Source organism: Chelonoidis abingdonii, chromosome 7 (assembly GCF_003597395.2).
Source record: "Chelonoidis abingdonii isolate Lonesome George chromosome 7, CheloAbing_2.0, whole genome shotgun sequence".
In the NCBI taxonomy this organism is placed as follows: Eukaryota; Metazoa; Chordata; order Testudines; family Testudinidae; genus Chelonoidis; species Chelonoidis abingdonii.
In genome coordinates, this window is record NC_133775.1 from 40411765 (window position 1) to 40439059 (window position 27295).

At 38.8% G+C, this 27295-nt stretch overlaps 1 protein-coding gene across 1 annotated transcript in view; it reads right to left on the bottom strand.

Annotated features, from left to right (window-relative positions):
- The window catches only part of COL11A1 (collagen type XI alpha 1 chain), a 239140-nt gene that overhangs the window by 42808 nt on the left and 169037 nt on the right, over positions 1-27295 (bottom strand). Inside the window, exons 45-53 of the mRNA XM_032797054.2 lie at positions 26276-26329; positions 25811-25918; positions 15921-15974; positions 15340-15393; positions 15193-15246; positions 3074-3127; positions 2401-2508; positions 2150-2203; positions 1809-1862 (exon numbers count right to left, since the gene is read on the bottom strand). Of these exons, the coding sequence (XP_032652945.1) occupies positions 1809-1862; positions 2150-2203; positions 2401-2508; positions 3074-3127; positions 15193-15246; positions 15340-15393; positions 15921-15974; positions 25811-25918; positions 26276-26329 (594 nt within the window). The remainder of the gene's footprint in view (positions 1-1808; positions 1863-2149; positions 2204-2400; positions 2509-3073; positions 3128-15192; positions 15247-15339; positions 15394-15920; positions 15975-25810; positions 25919-26275; positions 26330-27295) is intronic.

Below are 27295 nucleotides of genomic sequence, written 5' to 3' on the forward strand. Positions count from 1 at the left end.
AATAGCTCTGGTCCCAGTACAGATCCCAGAGAACACTGCTATTTGCCTCTCTCTATTCTGAAAACTGACCATTTATTCCTATCCTTTTTTCCTGTCTTTTGATCAGTTACTGATCCATGAGAGGACCTCTCCTCTTATCCCATGGCTGCTTCCTTTGCTCAAGAATCATTGGTAATAGATCTTATCAAAAGCTTTCTAAAAATCCACTGGCTTACCCTTGTCCACGTGATTGTTGATCCCCTCAAAGAATTCTAATGGATTGGTGAAGCACGATTTCCCTTTACAAATACCATGTTGACTCTTCCCCAACAAACTGTTTGATAATTCTGTTCTCTGCTATAGTTTCAACCACTTTGTCTGGCACTGAAGTTAGGCTTACTTGCTTGTAATTGCCAGGATTGACTCTGGGATCTTTTAAAAAAAATGCTATCCTGCAGTCATCCACATTAGCTATCCTCCAGTCATCTGGTACAGAAGCTGATTTAAATGATAGGTTACATGCCACACTTGGTAGTTCTAAGATTTAAAGTCTGAGTTCTTCGGAACTCTTGGGTGAATAGCATCTGGTCCTGGTGACTTATTACTGTTTAATTTATCGATTTGTTCCAAAACCTCCCATATTGACACCTCAGTCTGGGACAGTTTCTCAGATTTGGCACTTTAAAAGAATTACTCCAGCGTGGGAGCCTTCCTCAGATCATCTGCAGTGAAGATTGATGCAAATAATTCATTTAGCTCTTCTGGCTCAATTTATAACCACTCTAAGTAGGTGGTTACTACCCTCATAAATGTTAACCTAGAGATTTTTTGAAAATATATTTTCAGACTAATTCATCAGTACAAATGTAACATTAGTCTGGAAGAAACATTGAGCAACAATGTTCATTAGGAATTTCCCCCATCCACCTCTTTTTCTGTTACTCCACTTAGCTTAGTACGCTGAATGCTTCTACTAGGTTCCCATGAGCACTAATGAGATAACTGGCATTTATGTGTATAAATCTCTCATATACTGACAGCTGGATAGATTTACCAAATGGGAATGCCATGAGACCTATTGGATAACATTGTAGGACCGAACAGTTTGATAAGCTATTTGGCATGAAGTACTTGCTCAGTCTCGAGTCAGAAATGTAGATGCAAATTTTCTGAAGCTTACAAATACCCCCTTCCCCTGTCAGTGCACAACCTAGCTCCATCCATTTTTTCCCTCTAATTAAAAATCTCCCTTTCTCCATGCCATGCTGAACTATAGCAGGGATCTCCCTCTCAGACCCTTTTGATGCTGGAAATAAGGTTTTCTAAGTGGGAAATTCTAGCCTCTTGCATCACAAGGTTAAATTAATGAAATTTAATATATGCACATCCATCATACAAGAACTTATTTGCGTAGTAGGCTCTGAGTTCTGATGGCATTTAGCTACCACAGTGTTATCCACCTTAGATTTTAAGACTTGTGCTCATTCAGCACACAAACTGAGGGAAGTTACATAACTATTGTTCCCTCTCAGACTATAAATGACTCCATTTTTATTGCTTCATATTTTACCACAAAAAATGTGTCCACATTTGAAAAAAATGGGCAGCACAATCATACACAAAGACCTACTATGATTTGGGTTCTGTGTGGAAATTAATTTACAATATACAATGAACTATAAAAGGGAATTTATTTAGAAAATATTTTTTGAAAATATCTGCATTTATAGAAAGCTGACCCTTTCTACTTATTTAGCAGAAGCTGCTTTCTTAGCGTGGAGGAATACAGAGCACAAATAAAATAAAAATGTTAGAGACAGCTTACTTACAGGTTGACCAGGATCACCATCTTCTCCTTTCTCCCCACCAGTACCATCTTGACCCTAAAGAAATCCCAGGGAGAGAGACATATTTAAATCAGTTGAATTTTGAAAAATAGTCTGATTTATGGTCTGACCCATAATGTATGTTGTTCTTCTATAGGACATTTTGTTGAAAACTTACTATAAAGTTTTGGTAAAATGAATTAATTTTAAGATTCTGAAACCAAAAGCAGCCAGAAAAATACCTCTCTCAGGGCACATCTCTTTCCCAAGTTAAGGAGAGTTTTACCTATGACTTCAGTGGGAACCAAGATTAGGCCCTAGATCTAGTTTGTAAGAATACTTACAGCAGGGCCAGGTTCACCAGGGGGACCAGGATCTCCGGGGAAACCAACAGGACCCTAGACAAATGGGAAAGCAAGCAAGGCTGAAGTCATACAACAAGAAGTATGTTAAAAGTCATTACAAAGTATTTCAGTTAGAAAAGCACAATTGTATAAACTCCAGAAATGCATATACAATCCTATAAAAGTGTTAAATAAAATAATGTGCTGTGATGCAATAATGCCTTTATTTTTAAATTAATAGGCTCACTTACTGGATTACCCTTAGGCCCATCATCACCTGGAGGTCCTTTGGCACCTGGAGGTCCAGCAGCTCCAGGTGGACCAGCCTCACCTTTTTCTCCCCTTTCACCTTTTGGTCCCTGTAAACAACATAAAAATGTTAGCTTTCTGGAACTACTACACCCAGAATATGTAAGAGAAGGAAGATCTACAAGTTAATGAGAGTGAAAAAGATGATCTGAGATGTTCATTGTGAAATTTTATTATAAAGGCTTGTCTTTGGAATAGAAATGGGACCCAAATCAACCCCCAGACTGGAACACCCACAGATCTCAGGACAGTTTCAGATCCTCATCAGTCTGAAGATATTGATGCTCAGGCCCATCTCTAGTTTGGAATGAACTTTTCCACTAACAAAGAGAGACAAATCTGGCTGGAAGAAATGTACTGATGAAGTACATAAACTTGATTGTAACATATACAATAAGCTTGTCAGAAGAAGAAATAAATGTTATCTCACACGACTGTAAGATTCCTTTTGTCTTCCAGTTGTTATTACACAAGAAAATATGAAGAAAGCATCTGAGACTCCAGCTGCATAAAGAATCTGATTACACAGAACCTGAAATTCCTTTAAAGGAAGTTTTAAGTAGGTAATTTATTGTAGTAGAATAATAGTAATTAAAACAAACAAACAGTACTCACGCCTGGGCCAGATTCTCCAGGAGGTCCAGGGTTACCAGCTTCCCCAGGCTCACCCTTTAAAAAAATGAGTGCAAATTAATGTCGTTCTGGCATTATGGTAATACTTCCCTCCATTTACCTGTATTATTATGACTTTTCATATAGTTTGAAACCTAGGCTTTCAGATCCTGCCAACAGTTATGCATGTGAGTAACTTTACTCATGTAAGTAGTCCAACTGCACGCAGGTGCATGGACTTACATGTGTTTTCACAAAATCGAGGCCTTAACTAGGGGCGTTAACTATTTAGACAGAGATTATCAAAGGCCCAAACTCAACTTTCAATGGGAGCTGGAAACTGAATTTCCCTATGTTCCTTTTAAAAATCTCCCCATTAATTGTTTCCTTTTTTGTCCTTTTTTCCTAATCAGAGAAAAGTCAAACACATATACTGGTCATCTGCATCTTTCGTCCTGGGAGCTATGTTTCTAGAAGATAATCCTTACAAATTAGCAAATACTAACTGAACATGAATTTCAAATGATTTTAGACATTAGCACTAGTGTTAGTACTGTAATAAATAATAACAAAAAGAATAAAAGAATAAACACCTAATAAAACTTTCACCAGAGGCCACAAAAGGACTCAGTGTTTTATCAGTAATGGAAATTGTTAAGTAAACCAGATGGCTTCTAAGAGAACACCATATACAAACAATCTGCTCAAAGTAAAAGGTTACACTTTTGAATTAATTTATTCTCTTTTTTGAACCAAATGCACAGTACTGTACATGTCAGGTCTGTCTTTTCAGCCACTCCTTTTAAAGTGTACTTATGAATGATTATTTTCTAGCTCAGTGGACTGTTAAATAAACTTCATAGAAAAGTAGCTTGCTACTAAAATATTCTGTTGTTAATAATGCCCAAATATACAACTCTCTGAATGTATAACAGAACCTATTTTCTAACTGTTGGCAAGAACTCAAGAAAGAAATGCATATTTTTTCTTAAAAGATTTCTCAATTTAACTGTCAGTGTGTGAAATTACTGACACTTGTCTGCTCAGAAATTTAAAAAAAAAATAAAACTTTAGAAGTTCTCAATTTTCTCCAGTAGCAAAATTAAGACTAAAGCTAAAATACCTTCTTTAAAACAATGATGTGCAGTACCATGCCCTACAGGAGAAAGATTATATTATTCTGTTCACTATTAGAGCCAATTAGATCATCTTCAATTCCTCAACTCCTCAGAAACAACTTTAAAATGCCCTTGGTAAATCTGGCTCTAGAAATTGTAGTGTTTTATTATGCTTGTTAATTTAATTTTGCAACAGTCTAAAATCTTATTGTTTTATTAGTAGTAATGATCTTTCTTAGGTACTTAGGATTAAGTAGGCTTCTGCAATACAATATTTATACTATTTTAAAAATAAAGTTTTGTGAATTGTTCCAGTTTAAGGGGCTTGATTTAAAATTTGTTTTCTAAGGAATTTCACATTCTTCACTATCTTGTTCTCTGCAGAGATCTCACACCCTCATTATTATTGTTTCTCTGTACATGCCGACATCTGTAAGGTTAGATTTTTGCCACTAGGGAGAATTTGAACAAGTCTCTGAGCTAGCAAGCAGATCAGCTTTTTCTTGGGTTATCCAGGCATGTGAAAAATTGGTAAATATATACAAAATGTAAAAAATGCAAAAATATAAGCCTCTATAACAACTTTTAACAATATTAAACAGCCTGAAGCCCGATTCACTCATATGGCAATATCTATGCCATGTGGAAACCATTAACTTCAATAAGACTTCCAGATGTAAGGGACTCCCTACATGGATCAAACTGTAGGATCGAGATCTCATTTAGTGAGTTGCATAAGGACACTGATCAAGGACCCAGTTGTGCCTGTCAATCTTCCAATGCAGCACATTCCTCACTGAGTTTCCCAGTGTGTAATTACGATACGGTTTACTCTTCTTCTGCTTCCCTCAATGAGCTTTTAATCCAATCTATGAGGATGAAGGAAGGGAAGGGGCTAGGAGCCTTTCCTGTCCTCTTTGAGGTGTGTTCAGGGACACATGAAGAACACAAGCGCTGCACTCTCTGGCACTTTCAGTTGTGGTTGGCTCATAAGTGGACCTTGAAAGGGTAAGAAAGCTTCTTGAGAGTCCCTTCTCAGGGCATCTGTGTAAGTGCCAGCTACAATCTGGCCTCATGCAAGGACTATATATAAACTCATAAATAGATACCTCAAACAAAGATGACCTTTCCACTATCTAATGTTTTGTAGTATGAAATCCTGCCTCTGTATTTTGTCTACCGTGGATCTCATGCTGCAAAACATAAATTGGTGTGAAAGTTCATATTTGTTTCACGCAGCTTTTTTTATCGAGTTTAGATAGTGCTTATGTGGAGCAAGATGGCCCTATCTGCCCCTAGATATATATTTAGAGAGTGCATATTTATATCACAGATGTTAAATAGATGAATAATCAATACACTATAATTTGTTAATGAAAACATTTCTTTTTTGCCTTTTGGCTGAGCTCAAGGGTTGTATGAAATGCATATTTGATTCATCCTTCACATGGGAACTGTCTCCTTGTCTTGAGATCTATTCTGTCTCTAAGTACTGGAGGGCCTTAATCAGATTTTACTCAGGTAAAACCTGAGAGACATCACTGAAAGCTTTTCTTAACAATATCTCAGTAAGGACATTGGCAGTTGTTCCTAAGCTACAAAGAAAGAGTAATATAGTAGCATAGATGTGTTTAAATCTGGAATCTTACTTTCATTATTCACGGAGAGTAATTTGTATTAGACTAAAGGTCCTAATTTTAAGTAAAATAATTCTAGAAAATATGGAATAGAAAAAAGATAGTGGATAGAAGGGTGCCACCTTCTGGTTATGCTAAGAATAGTGCAATTGGTTTTGTAAGCATGTGAAAACACCGAAACACCAACTCCGAATGACAGTCAGTGTGCAGGGGTCTTAATCACTGATCTGTTTCTCTGTCTTCCTCACAAAGAAACGTCCAAGTATGAAAAGGTTATTATGAAGATAGAAGTGAGATCAGCTTCAGAGATTCACAGAGCTTCTAAAAGAGGTTACATTTATCAGCCTGAATTACATGGGCTTAAGCGATACACAGGTTCTGTGCTAACCCTCGGCCTGAGAGTTGAATTTGATCCTACGGGAACCAAATTGTTCTAATTCCAGGAAGAAATTTTATCATGTGTGTGGAGAGATCAGTAAATCATGCAAAGTTATTAATTAAGGGCCAGATCCTGTGATGGTGTAAATTGCCATAGCTCAATTGACTTCATATAGCAAAGCATAATGATTCGTTTTAGCATTCTTAGAAGAACTCCAAATAGGAGTCTGAGAAGGAATAACAGGCATAAAATTAATGATTTCAGCTTTTCTTCAGTTCATGGACACGTAATTTTTCACCATTCACCGGAGATAATGCTTAACTCTTGATGGTGAGGAGGGCATAATTTAAAGGTTCTAGGGGGCACATGACTGCCCCACGCATCGCTTCTGGGCTGAGGAGCAGCAGCAGATCCAGGAGCACCAGTGAGCGAGCAACTCAGGGAGCATCTCATGGCAGCCAGGCTCTGCCGGCCAGTGCCAGGCTCCTTTGAGCGAGAGGCAAGAGCACTTCAAGGCGCAGCTCAGAGCAGTGCCGCCTGTCCTCCCTGGGTAGCTCCTGGCCATGCAGAGGAGGCCTGGTTTAGGGAGCAGGACAGACAGGGCCACTGGGCAGCCAGCCAGCACACCAGCTCCCACAGCGCAGAGAGACAGTGGCCTGAGCAGGCCAGGCAGCTCCCACCTGCTGGCTCTTGGCAGGAGCCAGGTAATGGTTTTAAACTGTGGGCTGTGCCATTTTGAAAATCTTTGAGCTAAATGGAAAGTGAAAATTGGGAGAGGGGGGGTGCATGACCCCATCTACCATCCCACATGTCACCTCTGCCATTGACTGATTCTGCCTGCTCAACACACTATGAAAAGGCATAATTAATAGAGGGATGGCACAACATTCAGTGCATACACATCCTTTTATTACATTATGTTTGTACTAGGGTGACCAGATAGCAATTGTGAAAAAAGCGGGACAGGAGGTTGGGAGTCATAGGCGCCTATATAAGAAAAAGTCCCCAAAAATGGGACTGTCCCTTTAAAAACAGGACATCTGGTCACACTAGTTTGTACTGTATTAAATAATAATACATAACATTTATGTTACACTTTACAGGGGCTGAGAGATGTACATAACAGAGTATTTACTAATGAAACCCATGACCACAAACAAACTTCCACTAGCATCCTGTGGGTTTTTTTTTGTTGGGCCATCTAGAAGAGAAGTTTGGGGTTTATTTGTATTTATTTCTGTTTTATTTTTGTGCAAGCCAACCCACAGATTTTCCAATTTCAGGATGACATTAAAAAAATCTATTTTATAAAGAGTACAGTAGAACCTCAGATTTATGAACACCAGAGTTACAAACTGACCAGTCAACCATAGAGCTCAGTTGGAACTGGAAGTACACAGTCAGGCAGCAGCAGAGACAAAAAGAAACCAAACAACAACAACAACAACAAAAAAACACAGTACAGTACTATATTAAATGTAAATTACTAAAATAAATAAAGGGAAAATTTTAAAAAAATTGACAAGGTAGGAAAACTTGTTCTGTGCTTGTTTCATTTAGATTAAGATGGTTAAAAGCAGAATTTTTCTTCTGCATAGTAAAGTTTCAAAGCTGTATTAAGTCAGTGTCCAGCTGTAAACTTTTGAAAGAACAACCGTAACGTTTTGTTCCAAGTTATGAACATTTCAGAGCTACGAACAACCTCCATTCCTGAGGGGTTCCTAACTCTGAGCTTCTACTGTACATTTAATTTGGAGCCTGGCAAATAGTTGAGGACAAATTTTCAGAAGTGCTGAGCATTTCCAACTCCAACTGGAATCAGTGAGAGGTGGTAGCTGTTTCACACCTCTGAAAATCAGGCCCTAGTGTCATATTACAGATAGAAAAGAATGGATTTATAAGACTACTTCTGAACTTAGGGCATTACACTTTCCAATTAAGTATATGGGCAACAAGCTGCATGTATATCTTACATGCAGTTTATCATGCTTTTCCCCCTAATTACTTTGGCATACAGCCTCACCTTACCAGTTCAAACTATGCTGGTAGGTTTTGTTCTAATACCTTTTCTAATTATAATCTGCACAAAGAGTATACTTTGGGGAGAAGTTTGTTTTTAAGTGGTTATGCTTGAGTGTAATGGAGAATCTTACCATTCCAGGGAGCCTACAAGCATTAATAATGCAACATTACATGCACATTTGTAGTGAAGATGCCTTTGATCAGTTAGGCCTATATTTTGTGTGTATAGTGGAGGAATCAACAGGCTGGATAAAAACACATCAAATTAAACATGATAAAAGGTGTTTATAGCTTGCTAGCAGATAAAGTGGCCTTTGAAACACTAGTATTAACGACTGAATATCTCCTTCTAGTCCAGTCATGCAAATATTAATGTGATCAAATGCTGTGCTTCCCTCCTCAATAGTAACAGGGAGGATACCAAAATGTTCTTCCACACTTTGCAAAGAACTGTGGCTCATATTACCTAGCATGATGAGCCTACCCTGAAGGGGACCCAGGGCTGGTGCAAGGATGTTTCGCACCCTAGGTGAAACTTCTACCTTGCGTCCTCCCCAGTCCCTCAGCCACCGCCCTGAGGCAACCCCTCCCATGGCAGATCCCCACCTCCCACCCTCCGCCTTGAGGCACACCCCCCACTCCAGCTCACCCCTGCTCCGCCTCCACCCGAAGCACGCCATTGCTGCTTCACTTCTCCCACCTCCCAGGCTTGTGACGCCTAAGCTGATTGGCGCCGCGAGCCTAGGAGGTGGGAGAAGTGAAGCAGGGATGGCGTGCTCGGGGAGATGGCGGGGCAGGGGTGAGCTGGGGTGGGGAGTTCCCCTGTGTGCTGCCTCCTCCCTTACTTGCTGCAGGTGGCCCTCCCTGCGCTCCCCTGCGCAGCTCCCTCCGCCTAAATGCCAGATCTTTGGCCGCCCCAGTCGCCACCAAAGAAAATGCCACCCCCCAAATCCTAATGCCCTAGGTGACTGCCTAGGTCTCCTAAATAGTTGCATCGGCCCTGAAGGGACTGTAAGGCCAAAGCATACTTATGCATTAAACACCATTGAAAGAAAATATAAAGAAGAAAGGGAAAAGACATGGTTAATTTTGTAGGGTTAACAACCCTACGATTGCGAGAACAACATCTGAGAATAAATGATTCACACAGCACAGACTCCTTTTGACAGAACAATTCTCTATGATTTCAAAAAACTGGTTGAGCGCATTATGTGGAATTTAAATGAAGAAGGAATGTCTCTTCACTGAGAAACCTGGCATGTATTTAAAGCTTGGGAATAGTAAAACAGAAGACAAGTAATTAGAAGAAATAAAAAAACCTAGCAAAATAATGTGCTCGAAAGCATCTATATATGAATGCAGAGAATATGGGAAATAAGAAGAAATGAAAATGATACCCAGTGATGCAGAGTGTGAATTAATGTTCTTGAATTAAACCTAGTGGGATAATTCTCACACGTGAATGTAAATGGGGGCTCAAAACCATATAGAAGAATCAGAAAGGGAAGAAAAGGAGCAAGGGTGGCAATATGTCACAATTTTTACAAAATAATTGGGATATAATTTGGTCAGGAGGACAGGGGTGGCTCTAGCTTTTTTGCTGCCTCAAGCATAGCAGGCAGACTGCCTTTGGTGGTGCGCCTGTGGGAGGTCCCCAGTCCTGCGGATTCGGTGGCTTGCCTGCGGGAGGTTCGCCAGTCCCGCGGCTTCGGCGTACCCACCATTGAATTGCCGCTGAATCCACGGGACCGATGGACCTCCCACAGGCAAGCCGCCAAAGCACTTGGAGCACTGGTGCCTGGAGCCGCCGCTGCATGAGGATATACCTATCTCATAGAACTGGAAGGGACCCCAAAAGGTCATCGAGTCCAGCTCCCTGCCTTCACTTTTACTTTAGGTAAAAATATAAAGGGTGAAATCCTTGCTTCATTGAAACTAGTGGCAAAATTCCCATTGACCTCAAGGAAGTCACAATTATACCCAAGGATGTTTTTTATTTTTTTTTACAAGTAGCAACTACAGTCAGGGGCCCGCAAGACCAGAAGACAATGAAAATGAGAAATATATGGACAATTAAGATTCTCAGAAGTGAAGGATGCTGGATGAGAGGATTTCAGCTCCCCAGTCATCTGTGTGATGACTAATACAGATAAACATGGAAGAAAGGGATTCCTATGGCACATAAAGGAAAACTTAAAAGTTCTAGGAATGGAAGAAACTAATTTGGATATACTTCTTAACAGTGCAATTTTCAGTTAGCCATGACATTATGGACCAAGGTGGTAACAATCTTTCTATACACAACGTCAGGTCTTTAACGACAGTGAATCTAGACATTAATCTCTGGGCCCTCCATACTAAAAATATGTCAACACATGGGAGGGAATTCAGAGAAGGAAAACCAAAAGTATTAATTAAATGGAGGAAATGAGGCATAAGGAAAGATTAACTAGTTACAAGCTTGGTCAAACAATATTTATGTAGGGATATTATAGTCTTCTATGTGTTTGAAAGGTATAAACATAAAGAAAGGAGAAAAAATATGTAGAGGGTGAAAAAGGCTTATAACTAAGAGTAATGGAATGAAGACTCTCTTAAGAAAAGTTATGGTAGTCCTATCACTAACTTTAATTTAAAATTGGACTGGGAAAAGCATTGGGAAATATAACTTAGAAATTACCTTGCTGACCGATCTCACTGTACACTGTTAAAACTGTGAGCAAGATGGTTTAGATCCTGCATTACACATCCTTTGAAGGTGACAGACAGTTGTCTTCTATCTTTTCAAAACAGAGGGGCAATTCAGAACACCTAATCAGTCTTCCTTAGCTGCTGAAGCAACAGCTCATGGTCAGTCTTGCTGAGATATCCAGCATGATGAAAACGTCCAAATAACCCTGATCTAAAAGCAAGAAGTGATTACTTATGACCTTTTCTGTTATGGTTTTAAATCAAAAGGAAGGATGAGACTAGATGGGAACCAACCTAGGTTATTGATGTCCAAGAGCATCTGGTATTGAACAGTCATTGCATTCTCAACCACTCTTACTTTGAATTTTATATGAAACAGTCCTGAATTGACATTTTAAACAGATCCCTGTCTCTAATTTCTATATTTGATTCAGTAAAAAAAAGCCATACTCTCGCCCGTATGTCAAAGTTTTTCAGATATAGATGTTGGAAATAGCTAGTAACCCTGAATCACAGTACAGCAAAAACTAAGAACTATCGAAGCAGAAACTTATATGGCACTAACTTGTAATTATGTCCTTTTTAAAGTCTTGATGCATCCACATTTTTTTTGCCTAGATATACTACAGAAGAAAACCTGAGATTGTGTCTCTGAGTAAAACTAAGGCTAATGACCAAAAATAAGATGTTTACTGTCACTACAAGTATTTGTGGAGTAAGATATGACCCACTGCAAGTGTGGCATAATCTGACCCTCTAGAACATGCTGCTGATTAACTAAATGACCAAATCAACCTCACTTTTGTCATTCGCAGTAGTATTACTGATACACACTTTTAGGGATTGTTCTATAATTTACCTAGGCAAGTAACATTTTTGTATGCAGCATGATACAGAAACACAAGCTGCAATGTGCAAGGTATGAAATCTGATTGAAGTATTATTCTCAAGGTGAACTGCTAAAATAAATAGTAATTACTAAAGGTGTGTGAGAAAAATATTACTAGCAAGAAATTTCAATATTACCTAGGCTACACTTTACCTGTATGACTTTTGGATACACAATGATCAGCTACATAATGATTGAATACCTCTGTCTTTCTCTTGATAGCCATCAAAAAGGTAGTTAAACATTACAGTATGCTGTGGATATGATCTATCTTTACTGGAGAAGAAGCAACTGTGAAACCCAATCTATAAATACCTATTAAATCCAATATGCAAATGTGATATTTGCCCAACCAACATAAACCCGCACCCAGACACATCTTTTTAAATTAGTGTTAGAAAATCCTAGAGTTATACCTACTAACACTTAAGGGGACTACCAAATATTTTGTAGACCCCAAATATTTATTTTTTATCAAAGGGGTTTTCCCTTGCAGTCTCTGTTGTTCTCTATATCCACTGATATGAGTAAATTTAAAGTCTATACGATTAGATCCACCCCCCAATATCTTGCAGCCTTTAATGTAGGCCAAACTGCTGCTGAAGACAGCCTTAGAGAATCATGTCACATGCTTTGGAGATTAAGTGGAATATAGAATTATGCAACCATGCAGAAGGGCATATTGCTTTGTATCTTTTTTAGCAATTACTAATAAAACACACTAGAGATGCAAGAATGCAGACATCAGCAAAAGGTGGGGAGAGTCATATACCAAAGGGAAAGCAGTGAAACACTGACAACTCCAGACCCAACAAAAGCAATAATACGCAATGTCTAAAGTCCAAGTCTAGTGCTTTTATCTGGCTAGAATAGTTATCCCATAATCCACCGATCTCAGAAAACAAAGAAGGGACACAAAGTAGGACACATTTTCCATCAAGCCATCATCACTAGTCTCATGGTACATCACTGCAGTTCTCTCTCCACCTGCTCCCTGAATACCAGTAAGTGATTTATTTCATGGGCAGACAGAAAAAAATGCTGAAACATCTGCAGATTCTAAGATCATAGCTTGGACATACTGATAAGAAGCAGTGATTCCTTTTGACATGACCCAAATACGACAAAAGGGTTGTTTGAAGGAAACTCATTTTAATGAGAGAGAGAAAAAAGAGATGCATAACCTAAGTTTTATGGGGGATGTCAACAATATTGAAATGCATCATAAGAAAGATCTTTTTGTTGGCACAGAGAAATGATATTGTAAGATGAATTGCAGGTCTTGATGATTTTATTTACTATTATTATTATCTTTTCAAATGATCCAAGGTAAGCAGAGGCAGCTTCTTTGCCTTCTATAAAGGAATAATATCTGGGGCTCGGAGAAATAGAGCTGCAGCCTTCCTGAGAGTGATTAAGAAGTAGCCCACAACAAATACACATTATTTTGATTGACCTGTGATTCCAGCTAGTGTCTTAGAATGTATGGTTGTGATGGATTACACCTAGAGGTATGAGAGTTGTGTATTGTACTGAAAAGAATACGCAGAGGACTCATGGCGCTGAAAGGCTACAAAATTTAAGCATGGCTTCTTAAGTGCTTGAGCTCAGCTGTGATGAGAGAAGGACAAGGGTAGAAAGGAATTGGTGTATTAAGCTATCTGCTGGGTCAGGGAAGAAAAAGGAAGTAAGGTAGAACATACATGATCTTCTGAAAGACTATCAATGTCCTTTGCTTGCCTTCCTCCGCCTTTAGGACCCATCAACCAAAATTTATAAAATACGCATTGTTACAAATAAATCAGTCCTTCCACAGTGTTTTGTGGAAATAAAATATTCAAGAACAATCATGCATAATTTCTCAACAAATCAATTATAACTGTCCAAGGCATGTTCTTATTTCTGCTTTTTTTCATCTTTCTGTGAGTATATACATTATATTATTTGAGTTCTGACTGTACCTGTTCCACATTCACCTAGGCAAAATGAAGGGTGACCAAATGTAGCTCAGCACAGAGACACATCATGGAGACAGGAGGTTGAAATCTACATAATTAACCATAACATCTTGAAGTGCTAATGCTACATATAGATCTTCAGATGAAAATCAGCATCACACCTCTGACTTCAATGGAGCCCTGTCGATTTACCTCAGTAAAGGATATAGCTCGCTGATGCTTGAGGATCAATTTAACTGACATCACAGATATGTTTAACACTGATGCATCATATAATATCTGATATTTTAACAGTTCAGATATTAGGGAAAATCGTGTACAAAGCTACACTGGCATAAAGTGAAAGAAACACCAGTGAAACCAAGAGAATTACTCTGGAGTTTATGCTGATGTAACTAAGGGTATGTCTAGACTGCAATATAAGCCCATTTAACAGGATTCAAGTCAGCTGACCCATGTTAAGGAACCCTGGGCTTAAGCATTTACATTGTATTTTAACCCTATATTAAGGTTTTTTTAACCTGTGGTCAAACCTAGGCTTCTAGCATCCGCACTGCAATGTGCAAAATAATCATATCTTAGAATCCCTACCCTCCCATCCTCTGAAATGTGGCTGCTCTAACCCTAGTGTCTTGGTGCACTGTGAGAAAACTTTACTGACCATCCTGCATGTTGCCAGGAAGCAGCTCGCTCTCCAAAAGGCTTGATCAGTTCACTCTCCATTGGAAACCTAGGAGGCTCTCTGATAGTGTGCTTGCAGATCGGTGATCAGAAGAGAATGGATTAATACTGACCTGAGCTGCTGCCATTTACAAAGGGCCAGGGTGTGGCTTCCATTTTCAGTAGAGTGGATTGTAGATTGTTGGGACAGAGAGGACTAAGGAAATTGTCCCATTGAATTGTGGAATACTTCTGGCTAACTCCTGGACCCAAATCAAGTGGTGCTGTGTGTACACTACAAAACAATAGGGCTTGGACTCTGGATCCCATTTTAACTGAGCTCAGACCCTCCACCCCTGCAGCCCTGGGTTAGCACAATTGCAGTGTAGCTGCAAAGGGGATTAGATTAGAGCCTGGGCTGAAGCATAGGTTTATGTTGCAGTGTAGACATATCTGAGAGCTTAACTTGGCCCACCAATTTTGTCCTTGGTTACTTTTCCCTCTGAGCTATTTCTCTTCTGCTCAAGTTCATATCCATGGCTGATGAACAATTTTGTGGTGTGCAAAAACTGACAAGGATGGTTTCAGGTCATAATAATGCACAATTCATGTATTAGTTATGCATCTACGTGGCTGTTGATAATTATCAAGGAAATGAATGGTATTTGTGATTTCTAATATTCCCAGAAAGAATGGGGGAAAACATGTACGTCCTCCTCCTTATCCCAGAGATGTCTCTCTTATGTGTAATATTACCAACTTTCCTACCTTGTCACCAACACCTCCAACAGAGCCAACAGAGCCTGGAGGACCTTGAGGACCCTGTAATCATAAAAGGATGTAAGTTAGCTAACTATACTACTTATTATTGTTTTTTAAAGGAATGCAATGAACAATACAGAGTGTGTTTCTTACATCAGCTCCATTAGGACCCTGGGGACCTCTTGGACCTGGAGGACCAGGTGGACCCTGAATCAGAGAGAAAATATGATACGTGAACTGCAGTATTTACTGTCACACAAATATAAGCACAGATTTTTTTGCCAATTAGCAATACTATATTTTCCATGCAGACAGCATTTCATCTTTAGAGTGTTGTACAAAGTGAAAGGGCCAGATTGTGGTTCCCCATTGCATGAGTCTACATGGTGATTAGGGCACAAGAAGCCCTTTGTGTTCCTACATGAGGACAGACACAATTACAGTTTCTGTGGGTTACTATTATTGCTCAGGACCCAGAGCTTCTGCTCCAGGGATGCAACACTAGTCTCCAATGCTGGTCTCTCTCTCTCTCTGACATGCATAAACTGGTCTGCTCTAATTAATCCTCATAGGTCCCCTGTAAGTCAGGTAAATAAGCTTTAAACCTCTCCTTTTTAAAGATTGGAAATGGACACAGAAATGAAGTGACTTGCCAAGGGTCACAGCGAGAGCAGGTGACAGTCAAGTGAATCAATGAACAGATGTCTAGTGACCAACAAGGAAAAAAGCCTTACCATTGGACCAACATCACCGTTCTCACCCTTTTCACCTGGAGGGCCAGGCAGACCCTAACAATGTTAAAGAGAAAAGAAAATACTGCTAGTAAACTACTTAGAAGAAATAATGTAAATCACAGCTATCCACTAAGAAAATCATAAGATAAAATTTGAGGACAAAAGCTATCTGAATTAAACAGAAAAAAAATAATTTAAAAACTAGTTTCATATTATGGCAAAAAATATTAAAGCACCTTTGAATATTGAATATTTATGAAAAAAGAAATACATTAAAGAGCTAATATGGCTGATTTAAAAAAGGACTGTTACGATTCTACTTGGGCACTGATTTGTTTGATTACATACTGTATATATTCCCACACAAAAACTTTATTAATTTAGATGTAAAGTTGTTGAAGTGTATGTTCGGGGAAGGAAATTGTAGGTCATGAGAACACTCACACCCATTACAATACCAATCCCCAAGATTACTGCACTATACTCAGCCACACCTACACAAAGAGTCAGAGCCTCAGCTGGTATAAATCTATGTAGCAAATGAAGCAAATAGAGTTACACTGATTTATACCAAGTTAGGATCTGGCTCTCAATTTTAATTCAACAATACTGTCACCTTCAGCACATATCAAAGAACTGATAACCAAGTCGCAGTGCACGGCCTTTACTCTAATTTTGCTGTAATGCTATATTATTTAATAACTTTAAAGTATAACCTTAGGTGCCAGCATGCCAACTCACGCCTGACCTCAACACGTCCCCTCTATTGAGGGCCCAAAGGCTCAGAGCCTGAATCTAGAACACTTGCACTAGAATGGAATTCCCTTCTAACAGGGGAGTTCCCTCTTGGCTAGCCATGGGCAGTTTCTGGACCCTCTACCAGAGTGGCATAATGGGCATGGATCAGATTATAAAATATGGATGAAAGGATATAAAACTGATCACATTTTCAAAAACACAAACAAAGACTAACAGCTACTTTTATTACAGTAGTGGATACTATGTTGACAGTAAAACTCTACAGCATGGAATTCATAAAAAGCCTGACTGAATTCAGATGTATAATGCATCTCCTTTAAAAAAAAAAAAAGATGTATGTTAGTACAGTCTGTTAGTGAGTAAAATGTGATGAGCTTTAAGAAAATCATGCTTCTTTTCAATATAGTTTTTGGTACAATATATCTCTTGCAGTTGCTTGTTTAGCATGAAAGAGGCAATTTCAACTCATCCTGTGATGCATTTGGTTTCTATATTTCAATTGCTGTTATTTTGAAAGTTAAAAGACTGTGGTGCATTAAAATGGAAAGCTATAAGTGACAGTAGTATATATACTAAAATGTATCCACTGATTACAGTGCATGCTGAATAGTAGCAGCAAAAAATATTTGTCTCGTTACTAGCTTATGGTACAGGTTATAATGACATATATTTTAATTATTTACTAACATACCAAAAGTATGTTGATAATTGGATATACAGTAATACATTATTGTATTATAATGTTTTGCTAGAGTATATCCGAACTCTAAAAACAAACACTTGGTTGTACTGAACAAAACATCTGTCCCCATTACTGAATATGCAGTTCACTATGTGGTTGCATTATAATGTCCCTGAAGTGTTTGTTATAGTGTAATTAATCATAATTAATGTCCCGCCATGCCTTTCAAAAATACACTATAATAAAATAATGAGTCATTATCACTTCTAAACCTCACTATATTCTGCTCAAACTATGAAATAATACCTTTCAAAATACAATGCTAAATAATTTCAAGCAATTGTGCTATTACAGAATAGGTGAATAGAGTGATTCTGAACAATAACATGCATACCCATTGATATTGCAGTAACTTCATAAGGCATTAGAAAATAGTGGGTTCTTTTTCAATATAGAAAATGCAGCCTACGGGAGATATGGCATTTACAATCCCATTTTTTTTAAGTAAGTATGAAGAATTTTAAACAGACTTTTTTTTCTTTTACTTGCAGTCTTATTCTCTACAAACAAGTACAATTTCCTGTCATTTCTGATGGATACTGTCTAAAGGGAAATTTGATGCCATTTTGTGTATTCAATAACCAATATGTTCAGCTGCTAAAAAGTCTCCATTTTACAAAATGGGAAAGATTTGGCTTTAAACAATGATGTTATGTCAGTTACAGCTGACTGCAATTTCCCACAGACATCTTCCAACAGGGTTGTTAGTTCATTTATTTATTTTTGGAAGAGGTATGATGTTGTACCTTTATTACATGCATGATTTTCAAGAAACTAAAAGCAACGATCAGGTTATGATTACCATCTAGGTGTCCTGACATCCTCTAACTTCCTTCATGGCTTTACCTTGGATAACTTTGTAATATTTAAGCAAATAATATTTGGATTGACAATAACTTCAGAGGCTCAGGTTTCCATTAATATCAACATTGTTTCCCTCACTGTGAGGAGCATTAAATAAATATTTTGTAGGAGATGATTCTGCTTTTGCTATTGATGTCCTCATAAATTATGTTTTCACAATTTTTAATCCTTAAATTAGCATTGTCTGTTAAAAGCATTCAACATTCCTTAGAAATCTCTCACTGTATTTATAGGTGTGTAGTTTATAATAATTTGAGTGTAAAAAATAATCATCCTATGTTAAAACTTGGTATGCAAAGTGTTACCCTCCTATGCTGAAATTAATTTCACGTGGGCAACAAATTAAGTTAATAATACTGAATACCAAATAAATTCAGGAGAACTGTGGTCCTGCCCATGGATATTCCTGAAGAAGTAGAGACTAAATATGTTAGATGAATTATTAGTAGCAAACTATTCATTCAGTTCTACTTGTGAGTGTCAAGAAGTTGAGGCCCTCTGTCTTACCAAATTAAGTCACCCCACAGTAATGATTCACACTAACATCTCGTTCAGTTGTTAAAAATTATTAAATCATCATTTTTCTTTTTAAATACAAACTTGGGTACCAATCCTCCCAATAATTATGCACATGCTTAAAGTTAAGAACACTGCTAAATGTTTGCAAGGGACACTTTCAAAAGCACCTAACTCCCAAGGAAATTCAATGGGATTTAAGCATTTAAGTGCTACTTTTGCCTTTGAACCTCCCTCTCCCCTCATCCCCCCCAGCAAGAATCGTAGCCTTAGGGCATAAGAATCATAGAATCATAGAAGATTAAGGTTGAAAGAGACCTCAGGAGGTCATCTAGTCCAATCCCCTGCTCAAAACAGGACAAACCCCCACTAAATCATCCCAGCCAGGGCTTTGTCAAGCTGGGCCTTAAAAACTTTTAAGGATGGAGATTCCACCACTTCCCTAGGTAACCCATTCCAGTGCTTCACCACCCTCCTAATGAAATAGTTTTTCCTAATATCCAACCTAAACCTCCCCCACTGCAACTTGAACCCACTGCTGCTTGTTCAGTCACTGAGAACAGCCATTCTCTCTGGAATCCCCCTTCAGGTAGTTGAAAACTGCTATCAAATCTTCCCTCACTCTTGTCTTCTGCAGAGATATAAATAAGCCCAGTTCCCTCAGCCTCGCCTCATAAATCATGTGTCTCAGCCCCCTAAACATCTTAGTTGCCCTCTACTGGACTCTCTCCAATTTGTCCACATACTTTCTGTAGTCGAAGGGCCCAAAACTGCACACAATACTCCAGATGTGGCCTCACCAGTGACGAATAGAGGGGAATAATCACTTCCCTCGATCTGCTGACAATGCTCCTACTAATGCAGCCCAATCTGTCATTAGCTTTCTTAGCAACAAGGACATACTGTTGACTCAATCCAGTTTCTCGTCCACTGTAATCCCCAGGTCCTTTTCTTCAGAACTGCTGCTGAGCCAGTCAGTCCCCAGCCTGTAGCAGTGCATGGGATTCTTCCATCCTAAGTGCAGGACTCTGCACTTTTCCTTGTTGAACCTCATCATATTTCTTTCAGCCCAATCCTCCAATTTCTCTAGGTCACTCTGGACCCTATCCCTACCCTCCAGCGTATCAACCTCTTCCCTCAGCTTAGTGTCCTCCACCAACTTGCTGAGGATGCAGTCTATCCCAGCATCCACATCATTAATGAAGATGTTGAACAAAACCGGCCATATAGGGCAGAACAATGGTCATTCTAGCCCAGTATCCTGTCTTCCAACAGTGCCAGATGCTTCATAGGGAATGAACAGAACAGGGCAATTATCGAGTGAATCATTCTCTATCACCCAGTCTCAGCTTCTGGCAAAGGCTTAGAGACACCAGGAGCATGGGGTTGTGTCCCTGATCATCTTGGCTAATAGCCATTAATAGACTTATTCTCCATGAACTCATCTAATTCTTTTTTGAACCCAGTTATACTTTGGGCCTTCACAACATTCACTGGCAATGCGTTCCACAGTTTGACTGTGCACTGTGTGAAGAAGTACTGCCTAATATTTCACAGACTCATAGAAGTGTAGGATTGGAAGGGACTTCAGTAGGTCTTCTAGTCCAGTTCCCTGCATGCAAGGCAGGACTATGTAATAACTAGACCATATCTGACAAGTGTTTGTCTAATCTGCTCTTAAAAACCTCCAGTGATTTACATTCCACAGTTTCTCTAAGCAATTTGTTCCAGGGCTTAACTATCCTGATAGTTAGGAAGTTTTTCCTAATGTCCAACCTAAACTGACCTTGCTACAATTTAAACTCATTGCTTCTTGCCCTATCATCAGAGATTAATGAGAACTACTTTCCCTCCTCCTCCTTGTAACAACCTCTTATGTGAATGTACCTGAAAACACTTATCATCTCTCCCCTCAGTCTACTCCTCTCTAGGATGAACAATCTTTCCTCATAGGTCATGTTTTCTAGACCTTTAATCATTTTTGTTGTTCTCCTCTGAACTTTCTCCAATTTTTCCACATCTTTCCTGAAATGTGGTGCCCAGCACAGGACACAATACTCCAGTTGAGCCCTTATCAGCGTGGAGTAGAGTGGAATAATTACTTCATGTGCCCTGCTTAAAACACTCCTGCTAGTACAGCCCAGAATGATGTTTGCTTTTTTTGCAAGATTTTTATAGTGTTGACTCTCATTTAGCTTGTGATCCACTCTAACCTCTAGAGCTCTTTCTGCATTATTCCTTCCTAGGCAGTCATTTCCCATTTTGTATCTGTGCAAATGATTGTTCCTTCCTAAGTGGAGTACTTTGCATTTGTCCTTATTTAAATATCATCCTATTTATTTTGGACCATTTCTCCAGTTTTCCAGATCATTTTGAATTTTAATCCTATCCTCCAAAGCACTTGCAACTCTGCCCAGCTTAGTATCATCTGCAAGGTTTAGAAGTGTATTCTCTATGCCATTATCCAAATCATTTATGAATATATTGATCAAAACTGGATCCAGGACCAATCCCTACAGGACCCCACTCTTCCAGCTTGATTGTGAGCCACCGATAACTACTCTCAGGGAATAATTTTCCAACCAATTTTACACCCATCTTACAGTAGCTTCATCTCATCTAGGATATATTTCCCCAGTTTGTTTATGAGAAGGTCATGTGAGACAGTATCAAAAGCCTTACTAAAGTCAAGATATACCACATCTAGTGGTGCCCCCTATCTACATGGCTTGTTACCTGGTCAAAGAAAGCTATTCGATAACTTTGGACATGGTTTGTCCTTGACAAATCCATGTTGACTGTTACATATCACCTTATTATTTTCTAGGTGTTTGCAAATTTATTGCTTGATTGTTTGATCCATTATCTTTCCAGGTCCTGAAGTTAAGCTGACTGGTCTGTAATTCCCAGGATTGTCCTTATTCCCCTTTTTATAGATTGGTACTATATTTGTCCTCTTCCATTCCTCTGGAATCTCTCCCGTCTTTTAAGAGTTTTCAAAGATAATTGCTAACGGCTCTGCTATCTCGTCAGTCAGCTCCTTGAGTATTCTAGAATGTATTTCATCAGGCCTGCCAACTTGAAGACATCTAACTTGTCTAAGTTGTTCTTTCCCTATTTTAGTATCTCATCTTACCTCATTTTCTCAGGCCAATTCATTATATTTGCAGCCTATTAATTTCAGCCCCCTGGATTGTTTGTTATTTGAAGGGATAAACAACATTTCCCTATTCACTTTCTCCACACCATTCATGATGTTATAGATCTCCATCATATCTCCCCTTAGTCATCTCTTTTCGAAGCTGAACAGTCCCAGTCTTTTTAACCTTTCCTCTTATGGAAGTTGTTCCATGCCCCAAATCATTTCTTTTGCCCTTCTCTGCACCTTTTCCAATTCTAATATATATTTTTTGAGACCGAGCAACTAGAACTACATGCAGTATTCAAGGTATACTGTGGATTTGTATAGTGGCATTATGATATTTATGGTCTTATATTCTATACCGTCCCTAATGGCTCCTAATGTTTTGTTAGCTATTTTGACTACTGCTGCACACTGAGCAAATGTTTTCAGAGAACTATGCACAATGATTCAAAGATGTCTTTCTTGAGGCCCCAGTCTTAGAGATGCATTGGGTGAAATTCTGACACCAAGGAAGTCAATGGAAAAACTCCTATTGACTTCCATAGATTCCACCCTTATTATCAGACAGAGTATTGTTGCTATGAGGAGTCCTAGTAGTTACTGGTGAGAGTAAACACTCCCCATAGTGTTTGCTCTTTCATGCTTCTTTTTGGCAAAGTAAAATTATCTTAGACTCTGAGATGACTCAGATATGTAATACCTCTTTTTAACATTTGCCTTGACTTTCTTTTCTTTCTGCAAGAGACATTTCTATTCTTTAAAGTATTATAATTTGAATTTAAAAAACAGTAGAAATTCACATAAAAATGACATTAAAAAGTTTAAGTCAGACCTTTTCCTGTGTGAATGAAAATGATTTTTAAGATTTAATGCCCACTATAAGCAGCACTAGTAGAATTTAATTTCAGCTGGGGAAATTTGATTACTATGAAATACAATTAACAAGAAAGATAAAGTTGTTACTCTCCACAGGTTCACTGTTACTATGAGAACCACATTAGTGAATAAAAAGAGCTCTTGATTTCTCAGTGGTACTTCATTACCATTAGCATATGTGTGATCTTGGTCCATGGACCAGCATACTCAGAGGAAAATGAGATTTGGGCAAATATAATTCTTCTACAGAAATCATTTATTTGTTTAAGTCTCAATCTAATTGATTTCTTACTTTTATATGCATTATTTCACTAAATTAAAATACATGAAAGTAAAGTATATTAATCCTTTCTAATACACTCTTAAACAATATTTTAAATATGGAAATACCTAAAAAGGGTGAGGTTATTTCATTGTCTTTTAAAACACTAATATCTGTAAATAAATCATAATATAATCAATGCATCATGTTTTTTTAACTGAGTTTCTGATTCAGAAATGTTAAAAACATCAACAAATGCCTTTTAAAAGTAGAAACAGTTTTATGTTAAGTCATACATGGGAAGTTGCACCAAATCTTGTACTGTAGGTTTACCTTCCATGCTGTCTGGCAACACACTCTAAATCAGGGGTAGGCAACATACGGCACGCATGCCAAAGGCAGCACACAAGCTGATTTTCAGTGGCACTCACACTGTCTGGGTCCTGGCCACCAGTCCGGGGGGGGGAGGGAGAGGGCTCTGGATTTTTATTTAATTTTAAATGAAGCTTATTAAGCATTTTAAAAACTTTATTTACTGTACATACAACAGTAGTTTAGTTATATATTATAGACTTATAGAAAGAAATCTTCTAAAAACATTAAAATGTATTACCGGCACAGGAAACCTTAAAGTAGAGTGAATAGATGAACACTCGGCATACCACTTCTGAAAGGTTGCTGACCCCTGCTCTAAATTAACACAATGTTGTCCAAGCTGCATTGCATAGTAAGATTTTGGAAATGAGTGGTTAAACAGGTTCTGGGATTAGTGAAATAGCAAGTGCACCTGAAATGTGGCAAATATGAAAAGTGTTGGGCTATTTAATAAATTCCTAGACCTACTGTATAATTTCAGTATTAAAACATGTAAAATAGCTTAATAAACAGACAAAAGTTCAAACCACTGCACCCTCTAATATTTATGAATTGGAAAAGAGTAAAAAAATCTTAAACATTTTGTTCTTTATTCTTTATTCCACTATACTTAAGAAATTAAAAAGTAAATTTTAAAAAGTAAGATTTTTAGCTTGTAATTATATGCTGTACATTTTATTGAGCATAGTGTCTGTGCCTGTCCTTTATGTTCGCTGACTACCCTATGGAATGACTAAGGCCAGGTCTACACTGCGACTTTAAATCGGTTTAATGGCCGATATACCGATTTAACGCTGTACCCGTTCACACGACGTCGTCATTAATATCGAGTTAAACGGCTCCTTAAATCGATTTCGGAACTCCTCCCAGACGAGAGGAGTAGCGCTAAATTCGATAGTGATAACTCGGATTAGGGTTCGTGTGGACGGAAATCGACGTTATTGGCCTCCGGGCGGCATCCCAGAGTGCAGCACTGACCGCTCTGGACAGCAATCTGAACTCGGATGCAGCGGGCAGGTAAACAGGAAAAGCCCCGCGAACTTTTGAATTACATTTCCTGCTTGCCCAGCGTGGAGCTCTGATCAGCACGGCTGGCGATGCAGTCTGAAATCGAAAAAGAGCTCCAGCATAGACCGTACGGGAGATACTAGGTCTGATCGCTGTATGGGGAGACAAATCTGTTGTATCCAGCTCCGTTACAGAACACGAAACGCCAAAGCGTTTGAATAAAAAACTGCAGGATACACAGCGCTGCGTGACAAGCGTAACGGGAAGCCAGAGACTCAAATGGACGCTCATGAAGGGAGGGAGGGGGTACTGAGGACTCCAGCTATCCCACAGTCCACAGCAGTCTCTGAAAATTATTTGCATTCTTGGCTGAGCTCCCAATGTCTGTAGGTTCAAACACAGTGTCTGGCGTGGTTCAGGGAACAGCTCCTCAGTTTATTTCCCCCCACCACCACGTGAAAAAAAAAAGGGAAAGATTGCTGTGCTATGGCGTTTGCTCAATGCACTCCGCGAAAAAGGCGCCAAAGGGTTGTCTGCTGCCTTCACAAAGGGAGGGGTGAGGCTGTACCCAGCACCACCCGGGGCAGTGTTTTCTGCCCCATCAGGCACTGTGCTCTCAACACGGAAGTGGGAACTATGGGATAGCTGAGGAACAGCTACCCACAGTGCACCGCTCCTGAAATCGATGGTAGCTTTGGACCATGGACGCAAACAATCGATTTCGGGATCTCACTGTGGACGCGCTAAACCGATTTTATTAGATCTGTTTTGTAATATCGGTTTAAGCTAATTCGAAATAATCGTGCAGTGTAGACGTACCCTAAGAGATTGCTAGGCCAAACCATGCCAAGTTATCAACAAAGGCAGCAATGTATACCCAAAACAAAGTTTTTCTAATCTTTCTGATTTAAGTGATGGCTCTGTTTGTATCAACAAGGAATAGAACATTACCATGGTTTCCAATTAAAGAACATTGAACAAATTACCATGGGATCTCGTAAATTCTCCATCAGTTTGAGTCTTCATATCAAAAGTGGATGTCTTTTTAAAAAATATGCTCTTGTTCACGCACAAATTATTTGGCTAGATGCATGAATTATTGGTTGAAATTCTACAGCCTGTGGTATGCAGGAGTTTAGACGTACATGATCATAATGGTCCCTTCAGGCCTTAAGATCAATGTATTCATCTATAAAATCTATGAACACAGAGTCTCTTATCATGTCTTATTAGCTGATAGTGTAATGTATTTAATGAAAGGCAATTCTTTCTTTTTCAGACAAGTGATGATGTGAAAATAATGGTCCCTATTGCTGAAAGGGAAAAATACTACATTGTCTTACCTGAAGACCAATGGGACCTGGAGGACCAGGGAATCCTCGTGGACCTTCATCGCCTTTCTGCCCAAACATTCCTTGCTGACCTCTTGGGCCTGGCTCTCCATCACCTCCCTGACAGACAGGAACACGTGACATGAGCAAGAAGTATGAAGATGTCAAGCTTGATTACGAAGAAGTTCCACTAAAGTCAATGGACTTGTTTCTAACTATGTCTGATATCAAGTTGATTTTGCAACTGTTTATTATGTACACATTAAAAAAAATGGTCCAAATGCATTATTTCAGTGTTAAAGAGTAAGGTGTAAATCCTTTGGATTGTGAGTGTGGGGACACATTGTTACATATATGTTGTGGTTTCAAATCTATTCTATGTCAAGCAGAACAAATTAGCACATTATCAAGTTTTGTAAACCTAATGAGAATCTGAAAAGGTCTGGGTTTGCTATGCATAAAAACTGCATTACTTACAGCTATGCCAGGGGCACCAACAGGACCTTGAAGACCTGGTGGACCCGGAGGACCCTGCATAAAAAGAAATAACAGCAGTTTTGGCATCTGGAATGAGATGAACAGTAGATAGAGAGAGAAGAGTATTTGCACGATCAAGATCTATTAAGCAATTCTATACTCCTCCAGAGAGAATGTAAAGTCTTTTACATTCAGTGCAGTCAGGCATTATTTGTTTAGTTCTCAAAGACTCAGACTTGCCTGGCTACAATAAATTTTAAACTGACATTTACTGAAAGCACTTACATTCATAATGCTTCAGGATATTTAAAAATGGATTTCCATGCAAACATGACTCTAAATGAATACTGGCTTTTCCAAAACTAAAAATATCAGACCTTTTAATGAGATTTGTACAGAGGAAAGTCAACCCTTAAAGTGTGTTCTCATGATCTGTCTTCAAACTGAATGCTTACTATTTGAATCACATTTTCTGTAAAGCTATATATGTTTTTGTGTTTGCACAACACTTACTATCCTGTCCGTCCTGACTGAGAATTGAGCTTGTCTGAGCACTATGGGCCACATTCTTATTTACAGAAACACCCTTTTAAACTGCCTTAAAATGGATATAAATTACATTCTGTATTGCTAGAACAATGCAAAGGAGTCTTAATGTAAATGGGTATCTTGACATATGTCATAAGACATTACATGTCATATGCACATATCATATCCATTGACATATATGTTATGGGCCTGATTGTGAATCCCTTACTCACACTGGTGGAACACTACTCATATGAGTATTCCCACTGAAGTCACTCGGACTACTCACATAAGTTAATTGTGTTACTGAGGGCCTAATGTGTGTAACCTTTACCTTGCATGCAAGATGAGTTTACTGATCGAGATGACTGATTTTCTGCAAAGTCCCAAAGATGAAGGTGTGGCCAATGGAAAGGCATTAGGAGCTCCAATTCATGTTGCAAGGCTAGGCATTGCTAGGTACATGCCAAGCTATATTGCAGGGTAGTTTCC